Raw genomic sequence first — 22,466 nt, forward strand, 5'->3', positions numbered from 1 at the left:
CTGTGGGCCCCACCATGATATAGGTGTTTTATCCATGCCGTCCATCTATTTTTCTCGATCGTTTTATTGTGTGAGAGAAAGAATGAGGTATATATCAATCTCAAGTCGACCACATGACAGGAAACAGTGTTGAATGAAGGTTGACCATTAAAAATGTTTTGGGGGCCATAAAAGTTTCGGATCAAGCTGATATTTATTTTTTCCCTTCATCCGGGTCTTTATGACCTAATCAACAGATTGGATGTCAAATAAACAATACAGTAGGCCTTAGGAGGATTTTAATGGTGGATATCTAATTATTATTGTTTTCCTGTGGTGTGGTCCACCTAAGATTTATAACCCTATCATTTTCTATTGTAGTCCTAAAATGATCTGTAAAAATGGATGAACGGAATGGATAAAACACATACATTAAGGTGGGGCCCACGGAGCACAGACCATCAGCCACGGGGCTAGTTTCAGGGGGAGTAGCTAATCGGTCTCCTATTGAGGCGGCTGGCGCGGGGCCCACAACGAAGGTACTACAGTCAGAAGCGGATTGTGTACTGAGTAACTCAGTACGCTAAGCGTACTTAGTAAACTCCGTGGGGTCTACCATGATTTATGTATTACATCCAATCCATTCATCCATTTTAACAGATAATTTTAGAGCCTTAGCCTAAAAATGAAGTATATCTAAAGCTCAAGTGGACCTCACCACAGGAAACAGTGTGAATTGAAATTCTACCATTGAAAAACTTTTGGGGCCCAAAGAAGTTTTGGATCAAGCTGTTATCTGTGTTTTCCCTTTATCCATGTCTATGTGATCTTATGAACAGGTTGGATGAAAAATAAACATCATTGTCGGCCCTAGCAAGGTTTCAACGGTGGAAGTCATTATTCCCATTCTTTCCTGTGGTGTGGTCCACATGAGATTTTATATTTTTATATTTTGGTCTCAACAACTAAAATGAGATGGAAAAATGGATGGACGGCGTGGATAAACCAAATACATTCAAAGTGAGCCTAACTAAGTAACTCAGTACGATAAAAGCCTACTGAGTAACTCAGTACGAAATCCAATTTCACTGCAGTTGGAAGTTCGGTGTGATCCAGTGATGTTTGTGAGAAATCCACTCCATTCATCCGTTTTTCCAGTTCACGTGTCTAAATGAGGAAAGAAATGAGAAAAATCTGAAACTTAAGTTGGCCACACGACAATAAACAATGGCAGTGTGTTCGCTGATATGCAGGAACATGAATTAAATCGTCCAATTTCCGAGACCCACCATAGATAGGCGATCATTCGAAAACGAGATTAATTTAAAAATACCAGACTCCGATTCTGGACGTATTTTGGTTGAATCTGGTATGCTGTATTTCACTTAAAACCCAATTAGACGGATTGCCTCCCCGTGTAGGGGTGTACATCCAGTCGAAGCGTGTCCAACTGGCCTTAGCTCGATTCAGCTCGGCGACTGACCTTAGCTTGAACTCAGCTGGGCTTGGTCCTCAAGGCTAACTGGCTAGCTCAGCTCGATTCAGTTAGTGGCTCAGACCAATTGGAGCCAAGATCAAGCTGAGTTCGCCATTGCAGCATTTTCACAAACACCTTGATTGCACCTTCAAAAACTCATTGTATTTGAGACAACAGTAATGGTTTCATAAGTATTTTATCAAACACCTTCTAAGTAACATAAAAATCAAGAAAAAAAGGAGTGGTGGTTTCATATACATACCTTACTTACCACTAGCTACACTTCTTTAAGTCATTTCATCATATACTTGATGAGCAACATCAATATCAAAGTAACCGAGTCACTAAATTAGTACAATCTGAGTTCGATTTGAGCTAGGTTGGATCCGAGTTGAGTTGAGCTGGGGCTAGCTCGATCTCATTTTCAAGCTAAAAAAATCAGCTCAACTCAGCTTGAACTCAACTTCGAACTGAGCCGAATCAAGCTTTTTCAAGCTGTGTCGAGCAATCTTTGTGTACACCTTTACTCCCATGCCCTCCCCAAAGGTTGAAATGAGCCCCAAAACAAGAAAACTTAAGTTGGATGTACAACGAGAAAAGAAAATGCCTACCTTTAAAACCTTTTTGGTGCCTATCTTAATTTTTATATGACATCAAAACTATTCATGAGGCCGTTGCCACTTAAATGAATTGAAAACACAAAAGTACCATCATAAGTCAAAACTTTTGCATCACATGAATGTTTCAAAGGTGGATGTTCAATCCTAGCTATTTTCTTATAGTGTGAATCACTTAAGTTTTGAACCTAACTTAATTTTAGGCTTATGTTCTAACATGATCCAGTAAAATGAATGTATAGGGTGAATTTCTTATGAACATCATAGTGGGCCTTACCTAGATTTTAATAACAGGAACTTGGGAAGGTTTAGTTGGCAATCCACGTCCCAAAGTTTTCTTATATTTTGGCCTAGGCATGATGATGTCTGAGGTGGGCTCCACCTGATGAGTTGATGGTATACTGTACACACATGAGCCATGTTCTAACACGTTTGCCACAAATCCATCTCCAAACCCTATTTGTGCCAATCCCTTCAAAAATTTCTTAAGTTGGAAGTGAGTGGGTAGACTCATAAGAGTTTCAACACAAGGTCATGGGTTCCGAGCATCCATTGGGATGAAAATCCACAGTGGTGTGAGTACTACATGGGTGTGTGTTGGGTGTAAGTGCATGTGCATGTGTAAAAAAAAATAAAAAATTATAGCTTTTTTTTTTTTTTTTTTTAAAGGTGAATACATGCCCTCTTATGCCCCCACACACCACATGACTTCTCGAACCCAAAATCTCATATTAGAAACACATAAAATCTACATTGAGCCATGGGAGAGAGGGTTATTATCTGCAAGTGGGATAAAAGTGAGGTAGTCTACTGCTCCTATTTTAATTTTGGAGCTTGAGCTTGGTTGGGGTGACTATTAGATATATGTGAAATCCACTTTATTATTATTAAAAAATAAAAAAGAAAAAAGAAAAAGAAAAAGAAGACTAATGTTATTGTCTAACCAATCTCAATTTTAGGTAGTAACTTAACCAAAGTGGGTTCCACAATTTAAAGGTTCAATTTAAGGTTTGTGTAACATTTCATATGCAGCCCAAGTATCAAATAACAACTCTTCAACCATCTTGATTTTTGGTGGCACATTCAGTGCATGGCATAGGATCTGTCCGTTATCATAGCCCTCGGAAACAGTTGGGAGTCACCTGTCCCTGCACCCATGCAACGTAGCCATAATCAACCCGTTAGGTTCCTGTGGTATTCATGAGTCTTTAAGTAGAGTAAAATCGTGCAGCCTAAAAACTTTTAGTGGCTTATCCATTCCTTGACAAGTCACGTTGAACAAGAGCTTCTCAGAAATGCTTTTAAAACTGCGAGAATGGATCAGGTGTGGCCGGCTTCACCCAACACCACGTCGCCCTGATTATGGGGCCCACCTTGATGTATGTATTGTATATCTATGCCGTCCATCAATTTTTTCATCTCATTTAAGGCATGAGATCAAATGGAGAACAATGGTGATTGACTAATAAAATCTTCCTCTTTTTTTAAAAAAAATTATTTATTTATTTATTTAGCCATGGAAGTTTTGGATCAAGATGATATATGTTTTTTTTTCTCCCTTCATCACACCACAGTAGTACTAGATCCATGATCACTTGGGTTGAAACTCTTGTGAGTCTACCACTAGGGCATGAGTAAGGACCCAACGTTCCAGTGGGCTTTAGCAAGGTTTCTCATGCCCTAAAATAAGCTGAAAAAGGAGATGAACAGTATAAGTATAGAATATATACATCAAGATGGGCCGTCGTGTTGTGTGAGGCTGGGGCTGCACCTAATCCACTCTATAAGCACCGGTTTGATTTTTCATGTCCACCTTTTAATTAAGTAATTATTACTCTTTCACAGTGCTTAAAAAATGCGAGTTTGCACTGAAAATCAGCCCAAAAGGACTAACTTAAATTTATAGGCCCCATTTTGAAGTATATGAAATAGTCATGCCAGCCATCCATTTTACCGTAACATTTTGGAGTATGATAAAAAAATGAGTTGGATCCCACGCTCAAGTGGCCCACACTAAAGGAAATAATGAACTTAATACCTCCACCATTGAAAGTTGTTTCCTTCACAGTAATGTTTGTTTGTCATAGTTAAAAGGTTCGTGCAGACAATAATAGGGAGGGGGAAACACAAATATTAGCTTGATCTAAAACTATTGGAGCCCAAAAAGCTTTTAACAATGGGTATTCAATTCCGACTGTTTCTTGTGGTGAGGTCCACATAAGCTTTGGATCTACCTCATTTTTGGGCTGATGCCCAAAATTCAGCCGTGGAAGGTGTGAATTAGCCACATACATGATGTTGAGCCCCACATTTATTTCACAGCGTCCTCAATTTTAGCCATAAAAAAGTAGGCCATCAACCAATGTGGTAATTACTAAAGTTGATAATTATTATCCATTTATAAGGTATTTATCGATGATATGGAAAATCTTACGGGCCCTAAAACTGTCCATCGCTCTTGTACAGTGGTTGCCTGCTCTATGATTGGACCGGACCATGCCATTCATCATTAGCTCAGGCCTGATGTCAGGCCCATTATCATCACCAAGCCTGGCCCATGTCAGTATCGTCACCTATGCCCTTTGCCTTACAGGGGCTCGGCCCATATCATCACCGCCCCTATTTCAATCCTACATTACACAGACAGACGAATGGGTAGAAGCAAGACAGGAAATGCTTCGGAAGCAGCAGTTCATCATTCGGTCCTTTTCTTTCTTCTCTTCCTACTATTTTTCATCTTCTTCTACTAGCACTGCTGCAATTCCTCAGCTGCTGAAGGTGGGTGATGTATTGAGGAGAAGTCGGAGATTCTCCCAAGAAGATGTGGTTGAGTACTCGAGATTGACTCACGACGTAAATCCAATCCACCTGCGTCCGGAATCGGCTCGAGAAGCAGGATTCGATGCCCGTCCGCTCGTCCACGGTTTGCTCGTCGCTGCTCTCTTCCCTCGCATCATCGCTTCTCATTTCGTAAGACTCTTTCTTCTCTTTTTCATTTCTTCTTCCTTTGAATTTCTTTGCTGTTGAATTCCTATCTATGTTAGTTTGTTGGTTGGTTCGATCAGACCTGCGAATGAGTAAAGGTAACCGCAGCAGCCCTCCTAGTGGTCTTCTCCCCTCTTGTTATCAATCAACGTTTCTAAATAAATGAAAAAAAGTAAAATAAGTAATCAGTAAATTAATTATAAGAAACAAAAAACATTTGGAGATTCTTGATTTTACACGTTGTTAAGAACACAACAAATATGCCAAAACCCCAGGGTCAAACTGGCTACTTAAGCCATTGGGGATCATAACATACCACAATGCTCCTCACCCGACATCCATGACAGTGCACTCTGGGCGGCACTCAATCTGGCATTTGTCCAGGTAGGCCTTTCCATCTTGTGGTGGTTCTCACTCTGGTCCAGGTTGCCCTTTCCAGTGCTCGAACGCAAGACTTGTTGTTGGCTCTGACACCAAATGTTAAGAAACTAACTAATATGTTTGGCTAGAAACTAACTAACATTTGGTTCTCACCAAATGTTGGCTATGACACCAAATGTTAAGAAACTAACTAATGTGTGGTGGTTCTCACTCTGGTCTGGGTTGCCCCTTCTAGTGCTCGAACGCAAGACTCATTGTTGACTGATAGGACATGTCAAGCTAAGCCCTTATACCATTGGGGATCATCACATACCTAATGCAAATCCTGAAAGGGGAAGCAAATAGATCAAAGAAAAGAAGAACGAGATTGTGGGAGAGGACCCAACAATCTTCTAGTCAAATGCTAGAGACCACAAATACAAGACCATGAGCAAGCTCAACAATTCTCTATTCTTAAACTAGAGATCACTTCCTCCCTTCAATACTACCGTAGATTTTTTTTAAAAAAAAGAATTTTTATTAAAAAAGATAATATCATTCAAGTATCCTATTCCATAGGTCTAAGCCTTATTTATAATCAATCATTACAATTTGCAATAAAATCTATGGAATCTAAAAATAAGATTCTTAACTAGCAAAGATCTAAAAAAAAATAGGAAACTACCTAGATAAGAAATTACTTAAATAAGAAAGTACTTCAATAAGAAAAATTCTAAGATTACTTCTTGCATAATATAAAGGCATCAAAGGAAATTATCTAATATAGAGATTTAAAAGAAATGGAAAGTGAAGATGCTTCCTAACATAGTGATTTGAAAGAAAACGGAAGTAGGGATATGTTAAAAAATTGGGCCTTTTCTTGTGCACACGTGTGGAACTGCATGTGTGAGATGTGGGTTGGTTCTTCAAATGTTGATCAATCGGCTTGTGTGGCTATTTGGTTGCATCACCATGTCCCATGTACAAGTCAAGAAAGGGGCAACCTATGCTAAAGTGGGCCGTGATGGACGTTGGATGAGGAGCATTGTAGTGTTGATGCAACCAAATGGCCACACAAGCTGATTGATCAATATTTGAAGAAACCACCCACATCTCACACGTGCACACTCCACACGTGTGCACAAGAAAATGCTCGGTTTCCTTTTTTTTTTAATTTTTTAATTTTTTTAGCATATCCCTACTTTCCTTTTATTTCAAATCTTTACAATAGAAAATATCTTTATTTTCCATTTCTTTTAAATCTCTATATTATGTAATTTCCTTTGATGTCTTTATATTAGGCAGGAAGCAATTTTTTTTTTTTTTTTCAAAGATAACGGGATTATATAAAAAGAAAACAGGATGACAGGGAGAAGGCAATTGCTGAGATAGCAGAAAAGCCTAAAAAAGAAACCTAAAAACCTAAGAACAAAAGGTCATAATCCTTAAGCCCAGAGACATTAACCGCCCATTTTATAATCAACTTTTTAGCTCTAGAACAGACTGCTTGGGCAGAGGAATGCTTATCATTAAAACATCTGTCGTTTCTCTCCTCCCACACTGACCACCAAATAGCAAGGAGAGACATTCTCCAAATACGATTTCTGATTTTGCCCAACTTGATTCCATGCCAGTACACTAGCATGTGAGGGGAGGACCCCGGGATACATCCACTGACACTAAATCTGCTGAAAAATTCCAACCAAATCGGATCAATAAACGGGCAGTGGAGCAGAAGGTGATTGACCGATTCTTCGTCCTTCATGCAACATAGACACACGTTGACAAGCTGCATGCCTCTCTTTCTCAAATTATCGATATTAAGGATCCGGTTTTTCCCAACCAGCCAGCTGAAACAAACAATTTTTTTTTGGGGGGATAGGTTAATAATGAGGAAAGATGATAGTGTCAATTTACTTTTCTCTCTTCGTTTGAAGAGACAACATACTTTACAGCTAGGTGGGGTCCCAAATTATTTGGTCTCCTACCTTCAAAAGGAACCTAAGGGAGGAAGAGCAGCTGGTTATCTTATTGGGGCTACAGGAGGGTTTTGTCTTAAATAAGGTTGGGAAAGATAGGAGAATTTTGAAGTAGGAGAGTTCTAGAAGATTCTCTCTTAGCCTTAGGTCACTACACTAGAAGGAGATGTAGGGAGGGGGTTGGGTGGGGTGGCCCGACTGCGTGCCTAGAGGGTTGGTGTAAGGTGTTGATGATAGCATCTTCAAAATCCACCAAGAATAATTATAAATACCTGCATAAGGTTCTAACCTTCTGATTTTGCTTATTGCATTTAGACCACTAACCATGTTATCATTACTGTATATTTAATAGCCATTAATTACATACAGTCCTAATCAGTGAGATTTTTCAGCAGTGTTCCTCCCGCTGGACCCTGTGATTTGGAAAGTCTAGATTAACACCACTGGTATAGTACATTAGACATTTTGAATAAAAAAGTAGTACGCGTTCGAGGTAGTCATTCCCCTATGTTAGATGCATCTATCAGTTTAGGGCTTTCTTGCAACTCCTGCAATTCCCTTGCAGCTCATACGACGACAATTAACCAGAAACTCTAGCCATATGCAACCATTGTAAGAGTTCTGTCCTTTCAACAATTGATTTAGGGCTTTTGCAATACTTAACCAAAAAAAAAAAGAGAAAAAGATTATGGTGTTTCCATATCTTTCTACTTGTTCTTCATCTTCGTATTAAATGGAACCAAGTTTATTTGATTCACGAGTTAATCGAGTATGTATTGAACTCTTGGGTGACTGTACCAATTACCAAATAGTTTGTTTCATACCATCGTTTAGGAGGAATCAAACTGGCCTTCCAAAAAAACAAGGACAAATCAAACTGCGCGCTTGTTCAATCAAGCTTGTTCACAGTTCAAGTGTGGGTTTACCGAATTAGGCAACTACGGTGTGAACCATTCATCCCTCCATTTCTCATTCATGTTTCCAACATTTGGTGGTGGTGTTTTAGCCAATTTGGAATTGTATGGTTGATGCCGAGAACAATGGCCATGCTATGTGAGGCACGGTATGGTTGCAAGGGCAGATTGCTTTCAAACCTTTGCTTCTTTAGCAATCATGTGCAATATATGGAAGGAAAGAAACAATAGGATGTTCAATAATAAATGGGAAAATGTAGACTACGTGACCGATTGAATGAGGAGCATAGTTTACAAACTCGAAAAAAACTCAACTCGAATTGGCCAGATTTCGCCAAGACTCGAGAAGAGCTCGATATAGTGATGATGGCTTGGTCAAAACCCGAGAAAAGAATCGACTCGACTCGAAAAATAAAAAAATAAAAAAAATCAACAAAACTCGATAAAACTCAACTGATCTTGGATAAGTTGACTTCATTTATATACATTTTTTACTTTTAAAATATTAAATATTACCGATAAAACTCAAAAAACTCTTCCAAGTTTTCAAGAAACTCTTCGGAGTTATTGATGTCGACTGAGTCAAGTTAAGTTTTTGTGTTTCTAAAGTATGGTGAGGAGCTCCTGATCTTTGAAATCACCTCATCATCTGGCCTTATCCCGAGTCCCAACTAATTGGGGTCAGGTTTATGAATCTTGTTATGCCATTCCACTCTATCACTTGAAATGTCAAATTCTTAGAATTCATGATATTTAAAATCACCTAATAAATTTGCAAAATTCTTCTCTTGTTACTTGAGTTCTCAGTATGGATCAAAAGTTTGAGCCAAGAAGACGTGTAATAAGATCTGAAGCGTTGTTACAAGCTAAACCAATCAGATTCATGAATTGAATGAGTTGAGTTTGGGAATGAAACATTGATGCCATGAATTGAACAGATTGATGAAATGAAAACCCAATGAAATGGGTCGCAATGCACCCCACAAATGACAAACTGCAAACTGGACCTGTATCTGTATGGAACTGAACTGCAAAACTAGCAAGTACGAAGACATCATCATCATCTAAGCCTTTTCCTGACTACTTGGGGTCAGCTACATGAATCCTGTTCCACCATTCCACTCTATTGAGAATCATATCTTAATTAAACTGTAAGTCATTAAGTCTTTTCTTTCTACCTCTCCCCCACGTTCTTTTGGGCGTTCCTCTTGCCCTTGTATAGCCTTCAATTGAATGAACTCGCGCCTGATTGGCACAGTTCTGTCTCCATTGCACATGGCCAAACCATCTGTGTTCACTTTCCCTCATCTTATTACCTATCGGTGCTATACATAAGTTCCCTCGAATGCATTGATCTCTAATTCTCTCTTTCTTCGTCTTGTCATTCATCCATCTCAATATCCTCACTTCGGCTTCACTCGTCCTATGACGTGTTGTTTTTTAACTGCCCAACATTCTATCCTGTAAGGCTGGCTTATTATTTTTCATTGCCATTTTCATCACTGAATCAAATTCACATTTGGCATCATGCAGCCTACTTAATGTTAGTGAGATTCGGGAACTCAGTTCAAAGCTAAACATTTCATTTGATTCCTGCAATGTAGAGAGGCTAATGAGATTGAGGATTATCTAGCTTAGGAGGGTATCAGGGTTGGAGCTATGTATTGGGTACTTGCCCCTTTTATGATATTCCATAATCTAAAAGACTGATATTAACTTATTTTCCTGTTAGCTTATTTTCTAACTATGCTTCTTTTTTTTTCCTCTGTTGTATTTACATCTGTTAGAGTTTAATTTTTGGATTTATTCTATAAATGTGTAGCCTGGAGCCGTGTATGTTTCACAAAGCTTGCAGTTTAAATTGCCAGTTTACATCGAAGATGAGGTTGTAGCCGAAGTACAAGTGACCAATCTTAGAGAAAACAGGAAGAGATACATGTATATGTTTTCACTGTAAACTGATAAAATTTTCTTTTTCTTTTTAGCTTTGGTATTTCGCAAAATGAGTCTGATCTATGCAAACTTTTATTTATTTGCAGAGCCAAATTCTCAACAAAATGCTTCAAAAATGGGGAGCTTATTGTCATCAATGGTGAAGCTGTAGCCATATTGCCGACTTTGGCAATGTTTGAAGAGAAACCTACTTGATTGAAACTTTTAGGTAATGGCATGCTCTCCTTTATTGCTCCTCCATGTTTATTGCTGGTGAATACAATTAGCAAATTTTACCGTGCGTTCTTTTTTCTTTCTTTCTTTCTTTTTCTTTTTCTTTCTTTCTTTCCTTTCCATTTTCAAAATTGCAGTTCTTGGCTTGAGTCCTGTGAGTAGAAGAGAGTTTTTGGGGAGAAAATGGTATTAGAGAGCAAATCCTCTCTGACCTTTTTTTTGTTTTAAACAATAACCCTAAATTATGAGAAGGGTACGTTGTTCCAAGGGAGCACCAGATATGAGATAAGCAAGGAAATAAAAGGCATTCTCTAATAAGTGCATACCTCAGTGGAATTGTGCTTTCCTCAACCTCGAGGATTATGGTTTCATCCTAGCATGTCTACCCTACTGATGCATAACAGATGAACCATGATCGATACTTCCCATTGCATAATTTCTTAGTATCCATTGTCTCAGTCATCCTTTTAAAAAAGTACATGTCTGGGTCAAAATTTCTTTAGCAGGAGCAATGCTGTTTGCAGCAATGCACTTGAGCATGATAAATCCAAGTACCATAGATGTGGCAGTTTGGTAAGAGTGCAAGCAAGATCAGGCACTTGAGATTAGTGCATTCAGATGCATGGATGCAAATAGCTTTCCTCATTTAGCCATCAGAATGAAAACATTTAGAAGCTTCTAGTCTTGTGTTTCATAGTGTTTGACTGATGAATTTCTTCTCGACAGTTGACATTTGGCTGGTTAAGCAGAATCAGAGAGGAATTCCAAAAGGCAATGGCTTGGCTGACACAATTCCAAAATATGATAGCAATGTGACTACCAATATAACATTGAATCTAAGATTGGGACCACATGACATGTTTGGGATGAGTCCCTGACACTGCTACAAACAGAGCACGTATTCTTCGACCATGAGAAGCAGGCTTTTTCAGTTTGTTAGAGTTCCAACCAAAGCCAAATGTCCTCAATGGACTTGGTACCAGACAGTTCGGATGATGGTTGTCCTTAACCAAGTCAGCGGTGCATCTCCTTAGAAGTGGCTGATTAAGTGAGTTGATGATTATTTAGATCTTCATTTTATAAATGTGTATACATCTCATTTTGGCCGCCAATGTAGATGAAGATGCAAAGAATAACCAGCCTGGAACATCTTCTTGAGTTTTGCACCTCCATAAGAGGCCAGGCTGTGCATGGACACCCCAGCCGCACATCAAATGGGGCATCCACTTATCAGGAGTGGCACAGCTGGTAAGTGTTTCGGTTGTTGCTTTCATGAACATGTGGCCCGCCCAATGAGTTGACTGGCTGGATTTTTGGCGGGTTATCTGCATGGGTGGGGCCTTCTAGATACCTGGTTCAAATGTCGCACTCCTATGGGCGCAAGCAGGGATGCATGGGAGCTTAGGGCCTGTTTGGCCGGGCAGTTTGGATTGGATTAGATTGTATTAGAATGGATTGAAAGGAGTAATCCCGGGATTGGCTGGGCGTGCCAAACAAGCACGATGAAATTCTGCCTGGATTGGAGCAATCCCATGGGATTGCCAGCAATCCACTTACCCCAATCCCTCCTAATCCCACCTAATCCCATGATTTTTGCCTGGGACATGTTTGGATGAACAAATTGGAAGGGATTGGCTGGGCGTAATCCCGGGATTGACCAGGCGGCCCAAACATACTTGGTGGTGGATTCCCTGGATTTAGCAATCCCACGGGATTGCCTGCAATCCACTGACACAGCCATCATTGAATGCAATCCACCCTATTACAATCTAATACCGTGGGATGGGCCTGTCCAAACACGCCCTAAGCAATTAACTATGAAACTCCCAACTTCATAACGATTCGGAGCTTAGCAAGGGTTCATGTTCTAGTTGAGGATTCCAATCAATAATTCAACGTGTTCTAGTCTTAAACATCATATGTTGTGTCTGCTTCTTTTTTTGATGGCACAAAAGAGAGAGAGAGAGAGAGAGAGAGAGAGAGAGAGAGAGATTCTAGCCCGAGCCTGACCCACAACTCGTTTAGCTCGGAAGGAACCACCTCAAGAGTGGGTTGGGCGGGTTGACCCCACCCATTACCATCCTTACCCTCTCTTGGTGTGCTTTTGCCTGTGGCAGGTGTGGCAGGTGGGGGTCTTGAGTTTTGCTTCAGGGTCTGTTCTGTGAAGATAATCTAACACTTGAACTCATGCCACTCAATCAAGTGGGCCAGGAAAACAAACGGGTGGTTCAGAAGATTCAGCATTGATAGATTCGTTGAACAAACGGTTAGGATATAGTGATGAGTAGGATTTTTGCGATGCCTACTGCACACTCGACCCCATCTTATACGGACGCGGATTGGCTACTGACGGGTTGAGTAGCGAGACACGCTGCTGAAGTGACGTCACCATGTTATGTGGGCCCCACCACGATGTATGTGATGTATCGAAATATCATTTTATGGTATGATTCAAGGAATGAGGCAGATCCAAATCTGGAATGGACGCTACCGCAGAAAACAGCGAGGAGAGTAACACTCACCGTTGAAACCTTCCTAACGTCCACCATGATCTTTATTTGAGATCTAACCTGTTCATGTGTTAAAGAAGACATGAAAGAAGGGAAAACACAGATATCAGCCTGATCGAAAACTACTTTTGTGGCCATTAGAAGTTTTTAATGGTGGACGTCACTCTCCCTCACTGTTTTCTGTGGTGGGGTCCACTCTAGCTTTGAATCTGACTCATTCTTGGATCATACCCTAACATGATCACTCCAAATGGATGGGCGGTGTGGATACAATACATACATCGTTGTGGGGCCCACATAACTTGGTGACGTCACTTCAGTAGGGAGTCTCGCAACTCAACCTGTTGGTAGCTAATCCATGTCCATCTTATAAACGGTGGAATTGGCCCCAGAGCAGGTTTAAGTCGATTGTGTTGGTCTCCAATTTGGCCACGCGGTACACGCGTTAAGTTTGCGGGGGTGCTAGAACTGGTTCGGTCTGATTCAAACCGTGACCTAGGGGTGTACACGAACCGAGCTAACTCGGTTAGCTCGCTCGACTTGGCTCGAAAAAGCTCGATTCGGCTCGGTTCAAAGCTGAGTTTGAGCCAAGTTGGAGTTCGAGCCGAGTTCGAGTAGGCCCCAGCTTAACTCGACTCAGATCGAATCCGGCTCGAATCAAACTCGGATCGAGCCAGTTTAGTGACTCGTTACTTTGCCATTGATGTTGCTCACCAACTATTTGATAAAATGACACAATGAAATGTGGCTGGTAGCAAGGAAGGTATGTACATGAAACAAATACCATTTTTCTCTTTGTTTTTCTTAGTTTTTATGTTGCTTAGAAGGTGTTTGATAAAATACCTGTGAAACCATTGCCGCAGTTTGTAAAACATTGAGATTTTGAACTCGGCCCGAGCTGCTGACCGAACCGAGTCGAGCTGGCTAGTCAGGCTTGAGGACCGAGCCGAGCCGAGTTCGAGCTGAGGCCAACTCGACTCGATTCGACTCGATGTACACCCCTACCATGACCACTGATCCCTGGTGTCGAGATAGAGTGGTAATTAATCGTGGCTCGACCAATTGTCTATGTCGTCAATTATCGAGTGTACGCATTATTAGGTGATTGACGGAAATTGGGGTTTTTTTTTTATACGAGTTATTTTTTCTTTTTTCTTTTCTTTTTTTTAGGAGTTAAGGACTTTCGAAGGTGTAACAATTGTATGGTCAAACAAAATGGATAGAGGATGGATGTGGAAATGAGCGATATTTACCCCTAAAATGAGATCACCAACCTGATTAAGAATAGTACGGCGCTTCATAGAGCGGCATGTTGATGAGCCAGGTGCAGGCAATGTTGGAAATTACAACTACGATCGGCCCAGCATATGAGCGTAGGTGGATGTTTCCTAAAGGTAAGATCTTCCTTCAGATCTAGAAACGCAGGGGCAGATTGAAGGAAACTATAGCTACTGGCTACAACTAGAAGTCGGTCTGGTGTCATCTTAGGGACAAACTAGAACTAGATTATTCCTAGAGATTAAGCATCCCATGACTACGCTAGTTAATTGATTGGTTTTGGATTTGATTGTGTTTTTCTCTTTGAAACTGCCTCTGCTATTTATAGCCTTAAGAGAGGTATAAGAATATCACTTGTATAAGTGGTGCCTTTACTAATAACCAGTTGGGAAAGAACAGTTATCTCTTCTTGATCGTCGTTTTAACTTCGTCGAATGTCCAGAACGTGCTTCAGTGCTGATGTTGCTTTAACGGTTACTCGTCTTTATTTAGAGATACCTTAAACATCAAATCTCTTAAAAAATATAATATATTCTTTATATGTTTGGCGCATGCCTTAAAGATATCAAATATATCTGTAACGTTTCGAAAAAATCCATACAAAGACTCGAGTACCACCTCAGGCAGAAATCACTTAGGACCGAATTCTTTAGAATTTAGGCGAAGTTTAATTAAGTATTAAACTGATTTAATCGGTGGATTAGCTTGAACCACTTTCTATACAAACTGCAAGACCCAAGACCATTAGAATTGCTAACCCAACATTGCCTAGAAACTTAGGATCAATCTCAAAACCCAGTTGCTTTCGGGAACGCATTGAAACTCCGTATCGAATCTGGACAACGCATTGAAAGTCCGATTACCACGAAACTATAAGGTTATAATCACCATACTGGGCTTGACAAGCATCGTAGGAATCGAACCTAAATAGTATCCAGAAATGCACAATTTAAGTCCTGAGCAAAGTGTGTGAGAAACGCGAATATCTTTAGAAAATGAACTCAAACTTAAGTGAATTGGGCCGTTCGCTTGCAGGCCAAATTTAAGGTTTCAGACCGTTAGATTCTGACCCAACTACACCCTTGGATCAGAGAAATTTTCTTGCACCCATTGGTATACTTTTGGCCCTGATCGAGTGATGATGACCGTTGAACTGAAACGGGTCCTCCACGATCGATCCACTAATCCAATCGGACCAAAACCTTAACCTGGCATAGATCCATTGTCAGGGAACTTTCTTCAGACCGTATGCGAGCAATAGACCTCCCGATGAGTTCCGTTGGCTCGAAACAGACGCCTTTTGGCTATAACCTAAGTATACCATAACCCTTGGGCCATTACCATCACTTCTGGGCCTATATAAGGACCTTAAGCCACCCCTCTCTTATTCCATACGATTTTCTCTTACCTAGGAGAGAGAAGAGAGAAAAGAGGAGGAAAGAGTGAGGAGAAGATAGTGAGATAGGGAGATCATTACTGGGATCCTTTCCCATGACTCCACATGCCGAATCGCCACCCCACCGTCGCTACATCGTCAATTCTGACTTCGATTTGGGTAGAAAATTCTAATCCTAATCTCGTATTAGAAACTCAAATAGAAGAAACGACGAAATAGCTAACCAATTTCGTGATTTAGGTAGCCGTTGTGCCGTAAACAAAGACGTGGTGTACGAACCGAGTTCGTAATAAGCGTACCAACGAAAGGTGAAGACTATAAACGTTTAAGTTATGGTTTTCAAGGCTTTCAATGTCAGCAATGATTTATATCTGACTTGATTACTGTCATATGATCTTAATTACGAACTTTTCGATATATCATGTATGTGTAAATTAGGTTGTATACTAAATGCATTCTATGTGTTTGTTGAAATGTTTGAATGAATAGGAAATTATGATTTATGCTTGCCATGACTATTAATCTATAATTCATGTTGGCTGTACGTATGACAACTCCTTTATGAAAGGATTTGCCATAATATATGTTATAACACACTTATTACACGTATGTTGAAATGTGTAGTCCAAGTGTTTGACAAAATGTTTGAATGAGAAAGTATTTGTTGAAATGTATTTAATGAGGGTGTTGAGATAGGATTCTCAATTCTCCTATCTATAGTTACAGTTTTCTTCATGTAACCTATCTCATTACTACGTGATTTATGGATGAAATGCCTATGTATGATAACATGTGCAATATGGTTGTTAAAATGTTTGAATGGGAATTGTATTTGAATTGGTTGTTAAATGCTGTTTTAACTATCACATATGAATGCCTATTATATTTGAGTATGATTGGGACTAATACGTAGTCCAGGCAATCGGTAACAGTTTCCGATCAAGTGGTCGAACTAGTTTCGCTACAACGGATACGTTCGATGAATCCAAGTCGTACGGTGATTACCGGCAGTGGTTAGGTCACGAGGAGTGCGTATGCGCTCCATAACGATTAATTTAGCATGCGCTCGTACCAAACGAATTTGTCAAGTAACCCAATTGGCTTAATGTGTGTTTACCATGTATGGACGCTGCTGCTTGAATCTAAGGTACCACTTACCAATGTAAAGCCCGTTTAACCTTGGTACCACGATCCGCTAAGACTTATAAACCGGGCATGGTAGTGGGACACCGTGGTCAAGCTGTCGATCTACACTAGGGTGACGAGCCTCCCCGTAGTGACCAGTGAGCAATCCAAACTCGTGAGTCGAATACGGTGGTATGAGATACTGTATTCAAGCTGTTGGCCTACGATCAGGTGACGAGCATCTCGTAGTGGCCTTGAGTATACAATAGGCTTATGCGGATGGTGACGAGCCTCCCGTAGTGACCTCGAGTGTAAACTCGCGAGCTTGTCTATCCACTACTTTCAAATTAGGGGTGATGTTTTCCTATAACTTGTCTATCGTATGTGATTAATTATGATTGACGACCCTAAATGGATTATTGTTTGGGTAAATGATATAAAGGGAGGTACCTTAGCTTCCTTAATCTGCTGTATGAATAAGCTTAATTAAGAACTTGGCTAACACGCGCATGCACCGCGCGCTGCATGTGCTTTGGCAATGAAGGCACAGTGGGAGTAGCATGTGCGACTGTGAGATGGTGTCGCTGAGGGAGTGCAGGCGAGGACATGCATCATTACCACATATCATCCTTGCATTAACCAGAATAGTTAGGGAATGTTTGTTGTATTGCTTTATCATTACTGCTTGACTGAATTGATAACATGTTAACATTTGTCTTATAGTACCACTGAGTTGATCACTCATTCCCACTCTAGGACGGTTGTTTAAAACACCAACCAGACTCTGTTGTAGATGCAGATGACGACGATGTTTATGCTGCTGATTGAGAATTCATAGACAAGGAGGAAGAATTCTCCTACGTTCAGCTATCAGGCGGGTCTATGTAGACCATATACTGATCGACGAGATTACAGGGACTATAAAGATTAGTTGGACATTAAAATTTTTGTATTTTGTAAATTTTGGATCAATACATGTATATATTCAGCCTGGTAACATATTCATACTCTGGGGATTGAGAAACACTTCTATACATTATATACCTATCTCAATCTTCCGCTTGCTTAACTTAATTATCTCTGGAGTATAATATGCTGTTTTAGTGTAATTCACTCATGTTTAATGCACTGATATGGACAACATTTAAACATCATTATCTATGTTGCATAAGTGATGCGTTGGAACTTGAGAGTTGAGCTTCTGCTCGACCCCTAATTTTCGGGGCATTACAATATCAAGTGGCTTAATATGTACTAATTTTGGTACAAACATATTACTAATTGAAAAAGACCTAGCATCAAGAGTTGAAAATCATTTCAGTACACCGTATTGGTGACAATCAAGACCGCCTCAACCGTATCTGGCTGGTTCGGGTCAATACAACCATATTATCTGTGGATGAAAGTGGTTGGTATTGGTACCAGTTTCAGATAATTCTTTAAACCTTGGTTGGCACAGACTGCGAGCTGCAGCTGTATGCTTGAGACCATTTAATGAGTTCAAGTCAGTACAGGCCAGAGCAAGGCCTGAATCTGGATCGTTATTATTATTATTAGCATTATTTTGTAGCCAGATTTCTGGACCCACACTTGACCCATAATCCATTCCCCAGTGGCGTACCCCAACCCAGTTTAAGAGACATCAAACCCAAAACCGACCCGACCCGTCAGAGCCCAATTTGTGTTTATGAAGGAAATATGGGGCAAAAGGCATTCCCAACCAGGCCTAAGTAGCGAATACTCATACATTTGATGGGACCCAAGACCAACCCATTTACTCAAATAGGCCCGAGCTGACCTGCTGACGAGCGGGCGGAGCCAATGTGGGACCGGATTGTTATGTAGTTGAGTCCATGCATTTAACTCATGAGATGGAACTTCACCTAAACCCATCTTCCACCATACATGATGGTAATGGTATTGTAATCTTTCTTCAAGTCGCCGACGCCGTTCCATGTGTGGTCCATCACATAGGAAGCCCACATCGTACGTCGACTAGAAGAAAGATAGGAGGCTAACAATTGAATGGATAGGATCATCCAACCAGTATGGCTCTTGAATTGCTGTCCATCCACATCAGGGGCCACCAGATGGAAGCTCTGAAAGTCCGGATACTCCACGAATCGTTTTCCACCGTCCAAATCATGGCTCTCACAACTCTTCACCATCCACACATCTTGTTAATGGTCCCCGCCAATCTCCTGTATGTACGCATTCGATGATTGGTCCTCACCAATCTCGAGCGTTGGGCACACTACGTACTAATCGGAAGAACATAGAATGATCATAACCATCCATTTGGCAACCTACATGTGATCATTTAAAACAAGAGCTTTGGAAAAATTCCACTAATCAGATGATTAGGATTAGGTTTTTCAAATCCTACCGATCCTTTCATGGTGGCCCACGTATAGGATGGCCCGGGCCCACTCGTTGATCGGTTCCGATCATCTAGGAGTGTGTTCCACGTGAAAGTCGATGGATTCAATGTGGGATGTAGCAAAGCACTTCATTCCCACGATTGGTACTGTGGCTTTGGACCATGGTCCATTCAACCAACGGTTGGGAGTATCGTTCAGAAAAGGACTTCTCTAGAACTAAACAATACTTGAATTAGGGCAATTAAGAACATTGCTCATCTGTCATATTCCAACAGAAAAAGCTAAGATCGGTCTGATTTCTTTCCATTCAAACCGCTTCTCGTTCGCTGCTAAATCCTAGCTGTTAACGTACATGGACACCCAACCGTGCAATGGGAAAAGAACCGTCGCTTCTGCGAGTAGGTTCATTATCCCACTCGCGGACACGTGTCAGCATCCATTGCGACTTTTAAGTATCCGGATCTCACAATGGGGCCCACGTGCTGAGTGTCCCGACGATCGTAACCGTCCATAAGGTGGGTCCCACCATCTGTATGACCTGGCAAGATAATCAGACCGTTCTCTACTCATCACGCGGTCACACGTGTACCATTCGACAGTCGGCAAATCCTCTTTAAACCGTCCATTGTTTTCCACACACTGTGGCTCACTTCATAGATGGAATGGTCCGAACACGTGCCATTCTAGCACGTGCGCATTGTGAAGGTGCGTGTAGAAAAAGTACGCGCGGGGATCGCAAAATGCTATTTATTCCCGTGCTCGTCTTCTATATTCGCTCGCCACCTATCGTTTTTGCTCTCTGTCTGCATTCTTCTTCTATTCCCAAAATACCCTTCAGAAAAACCCAAAATACACAAATGGGTTGCAACGGGTCCAAACACGACGTCGCCACCGGAAACACCACCAACAGCCACCGTTTTCTCCGACGGAAGAAGTCAGACGGCGGCAGAAGCAATGCCCTCTCTACCATCCCGGAAACTGACGTCAGCAGCGTGAAATCACTGGAGAAATCCGAGACGCAGAACGTCGATGACGAGAAGCCGGCGATGGCCGACGTGAAGGACATCATCGTTAATACGGAGAAGGAGGAGGTGGCTTTTGGGAAGGCCGGAGACGAGCACGAATACGGGAAGCTGGTGTCGAGGGATTCTCCCGATCGGTATTTCTCATCGAGGAAGGATGAAGAGCAGGTGGCTGCCATCATCGGGGAAGCAAACGAATTTTACTCGCCGAGATTCGAGCCGGTGCACGGTTTGATCGACGGTGGGGATGAGAAGGTTTATGACGCGATAGAAACGGACAGCCAGAGTGAAAATAGCTTGATTGACGAAAGTGATGATAAAAGAAAGAAACAAGGAGAAGGTACGTTTACCATTTCATTGGGGAACGATCACGTGCGTTCGAGCTGTGTGGGGCCCACCTGATGTGTACGCGGTATACAAATCGTGCATCTGGTGCGCCTTCTCATCTGTCATCTAATCCGTCCATTATATTCGTAATTACGCATAGATTAAAAAAAATCCAACTTGATTCATAACTCGGGTGGGCCACACCGAAAGGAACGGTGGGGGATATCAGGAGTGTGAAGCCCAACCGTAGAAACGTTTGTTTATATTCCATCCCACCCAATAATCGTGTGCGCGCCATCAGGATGAAGTCACACATAAAATGTCAGGCTATTTCAAAACTTAGGTGGGCCACACCACGTTTAGTCGTGACTGTACGTTTCTCTATGGTGTGGTACTGATGATTCTTGGGATGTACGGTGAAGATAGGAAGACGCACCAGATCCACAGTTTGGATTCGACATACACACCACGGATGGGCCACACACAGCTCGGATGTATGGTTTTGAGTTTACCCGCACTTTTTAGGATGATCGGAACCATCCATCTACTTCGTGCGGTGGGCGGAACCGACACCATGGAGTGAAGCACGTCGAATGATGGGGCTGGGTCCGTCTATGTTTAGACATTGGATATGGCCCACATGAAGCCATGATCAAACAATCTGAACAGTCTGTTCGTTGGCCACTATGGTAGGTTGACCACGGTGCAAAATCCACACTGACCAAATGATTCAACATCAGTTGAGTTGACCACAAGTGAATGGTTCTGATCACTTAAAAAGAATCTTGTCGCAACAAGCTGGACAGTCAACACCAAGAAAAAAAAAAAAAAACTTAACTGACAGATGATTTTATTGCCTTATAAATACAGAAAAAGGAGAGAATGAAGGTGTTGTTCTGAAAGAGCCTATCTTAGTAGTAGCAGCGAAATTGGAATCTAACATTGCAAATCAACAAAATGCCTGTGTGGACGAAATAACTGAGGTATGTTTATTTTCTCCGACCTGGTCGTGGTTTGCTTTTTTATTTTTATTTTTATTTTTGAGTCAGGACCGGTCTGGTCTAAGAGGGTTGTTAGCTGAACCCGATACAAGGCTTAGGTTTAATAAATAAATCTAATTGAGCCTAGTTTCAAGTACCTGACTAAACATGGCACGACTCGTTAGGTCAAGCCTCCAATATATTATTTCTTTATTAAAAGTGGAAATAAATTTTAGTACCTCAATAAAATGATCCACATTTTATCGTATGACGCATTATTTGTTACTTGTGTCAAAATGTACTTGAATGCATGTGATATTATATATTGTTAAACACTACAATATATCTTTAACCACTGCACGTGTCGCATATGTCATTATACATTTTCAAGTATTGATACAAGTCACATCTATTTAAGTATTCAAAATGACCTAGGGTTTAGACACGTTGATCTGATTCGGGTCCCATTTTGTCTAATAACTCATCGATAGAGGACATATAAGGGCAATACATAAGCCGGCATTGCCATATTAAGTCCTATCTCATATGAGATGATGCATCAAGCTGTTTGCATGGGCTAACTTAATACACTTCCCCAAGGATCCTGGATGGGTGACCTTACGAAATATTATATAGAAGATTTGAAATATGGGAAAGAAATACCATTTGGGTAACATTTCAAAAGGAGTTGCAAATGGATCTGCTGGTTACCATTATCAAGCATGACTCACTGAATTAGAAACAAAGTGATGATGGATTAATGAACTGTACACCTTATTTTGTGCAGGATAAGAAAAGAGCATATTCAAGGGTGGAGATTGAAGAAGGTATGATGTCGAGGACCCATGAAGGAGCATGACTCACAGGTCTACCAAGGACCCATGATGCATTCAAGGGTGGAGATTGAAGAAAGATTAATGTCAATCTTAAAATTTATCTTTGAAATGATGAATATTTTTTAGAAAAAAAT

The 22,466-nt window shown here is 40.9% G+C and overlaps 2 protein-coding genes across 3 annotated transcripts; both read left to right on the forward strand.

The window, feature by feature from the left end:
• Positions 1-4,692: 4,692 nt before the first annotated feature.
• LOC131222999 (3-hydroxyacyl-[acyl-carrier-protein] dehydratase, mitochondrial) lies at positions 4,693-11,463 on the forward strand. 2 transcript variants are annotated; one of them, XM_058218276.1, is made up of 4 exons: positions 4,693-5,043; positions 10,134-10,249; positions 10,351-10,472; positions 10,615-10,633. In XM_058218276.1, the coding sequence occupies exons 1-3, from the start codon at positions 4,747-4,749 to the stop codon at positions 10,457-10,459; spliced, it is 522 nt and encodes a 173-aa protein (XP_058074259.1). In that variant the 5' UTR covers positions 4,693-4,746; the 3' UTR covers positions 10,460-10,472; positions 10,615-10,633. The 2 variants fall into 2 exon arrangements, with proteins under 2 accessions (XP_058074259.1, XP_058074258.1); XM_058218275.1 differs by lacking the exon at positions 10,615-10,633 and adding an exon at positions 11,204-11,463 and having other exon boundaries at positions 4,695-5,043.
• Positions 11,464-19,821: 8,358 nt separating this feature from the next.
• Positions 19,822-22,466, forward strand: LOC131222996 (uncharacterized). The gene is made up of 3 exons (XM_058218272.1): positions 19,822-20,529; positions 21,387-21,499; positions 22,284-22,466. Exons 1-3 carry the CDS (start codon positions 19,830-19,832, stop codon positions 22,353-22,355), a joined length of 885 nt encoding a protein of 294 aa, XP_058074255.1. The 5' UTR covers positions 19,822-19,829; the 3' UTR covers positions 22,356-22,466.

The sequence above is a fragment of the Magnolia sinica genome, chromosome 13, assembly GCF_029962835.1.
Source record: "Magnolia sinica isolate HGM2019 chromosome 13, MsV1, whole genome shotgun sequence".
In the NCBI taxonomy this organism is placed as follows: domain Eukaryota; kingdom Viridiplantae; phylum Streptophyta; class Magnoliopsida; order Magnoliales; family Magnoliaceae; genus Magnolia; species Magnolia sinica.

What these genes read in the sequence shown, in the direction of transcription:
- LOC131222999 (XM_058218276.1), top strand. Translation starts at nt 4,747, where the DNA reads ATGCTTCGGAAGCAGCAGTTCATCATTCGGTCCTTTTCTTTCTTCTCT. An exon ending in GCATCATCGCTTCTCATTTC is followed by an intron (nt 5,044 to 10,133) that starts GTAAGACTCTTT and finishes ATAAATGTGTAG; the next exon opens with CCTGGAGCCGTGTATGTTTC. An exon ending in GAAAACAGGAAGAGATACAT is followed by an intron (nt 10,250 to 10,350) that starts GTATATGTTTTC and finishes ATTTATTTGCAG; the next exon opens with AGCCAAATTCTCAACAAAAT.
- LOC131222996 (XM_058218272.1), top strand. Translation starts at nt 19,830, where the DNA reads ATGGTCCGAACACGTGCCATTCTAGCACGTGCGCATTGTGAAGGTGCG. An exon ending in AAGAAAGAAACAAGGAGAAG is followed by an intron (nt 20,530 to 21,386) that starts GTACGTTTACCA and finishes TTATAAATACAG; the next exon opens with AAAAAGGAGAGAATGAAGGT. An exon ending in GTGTGGACGAAATAACTGAG is followed by an intron (nt 21,500 to 22,283) that starts GTATGTTTATTT and finishes TATTTTGTGCAG; the next exon opens with GATAAGAAAAGAGCATATTC.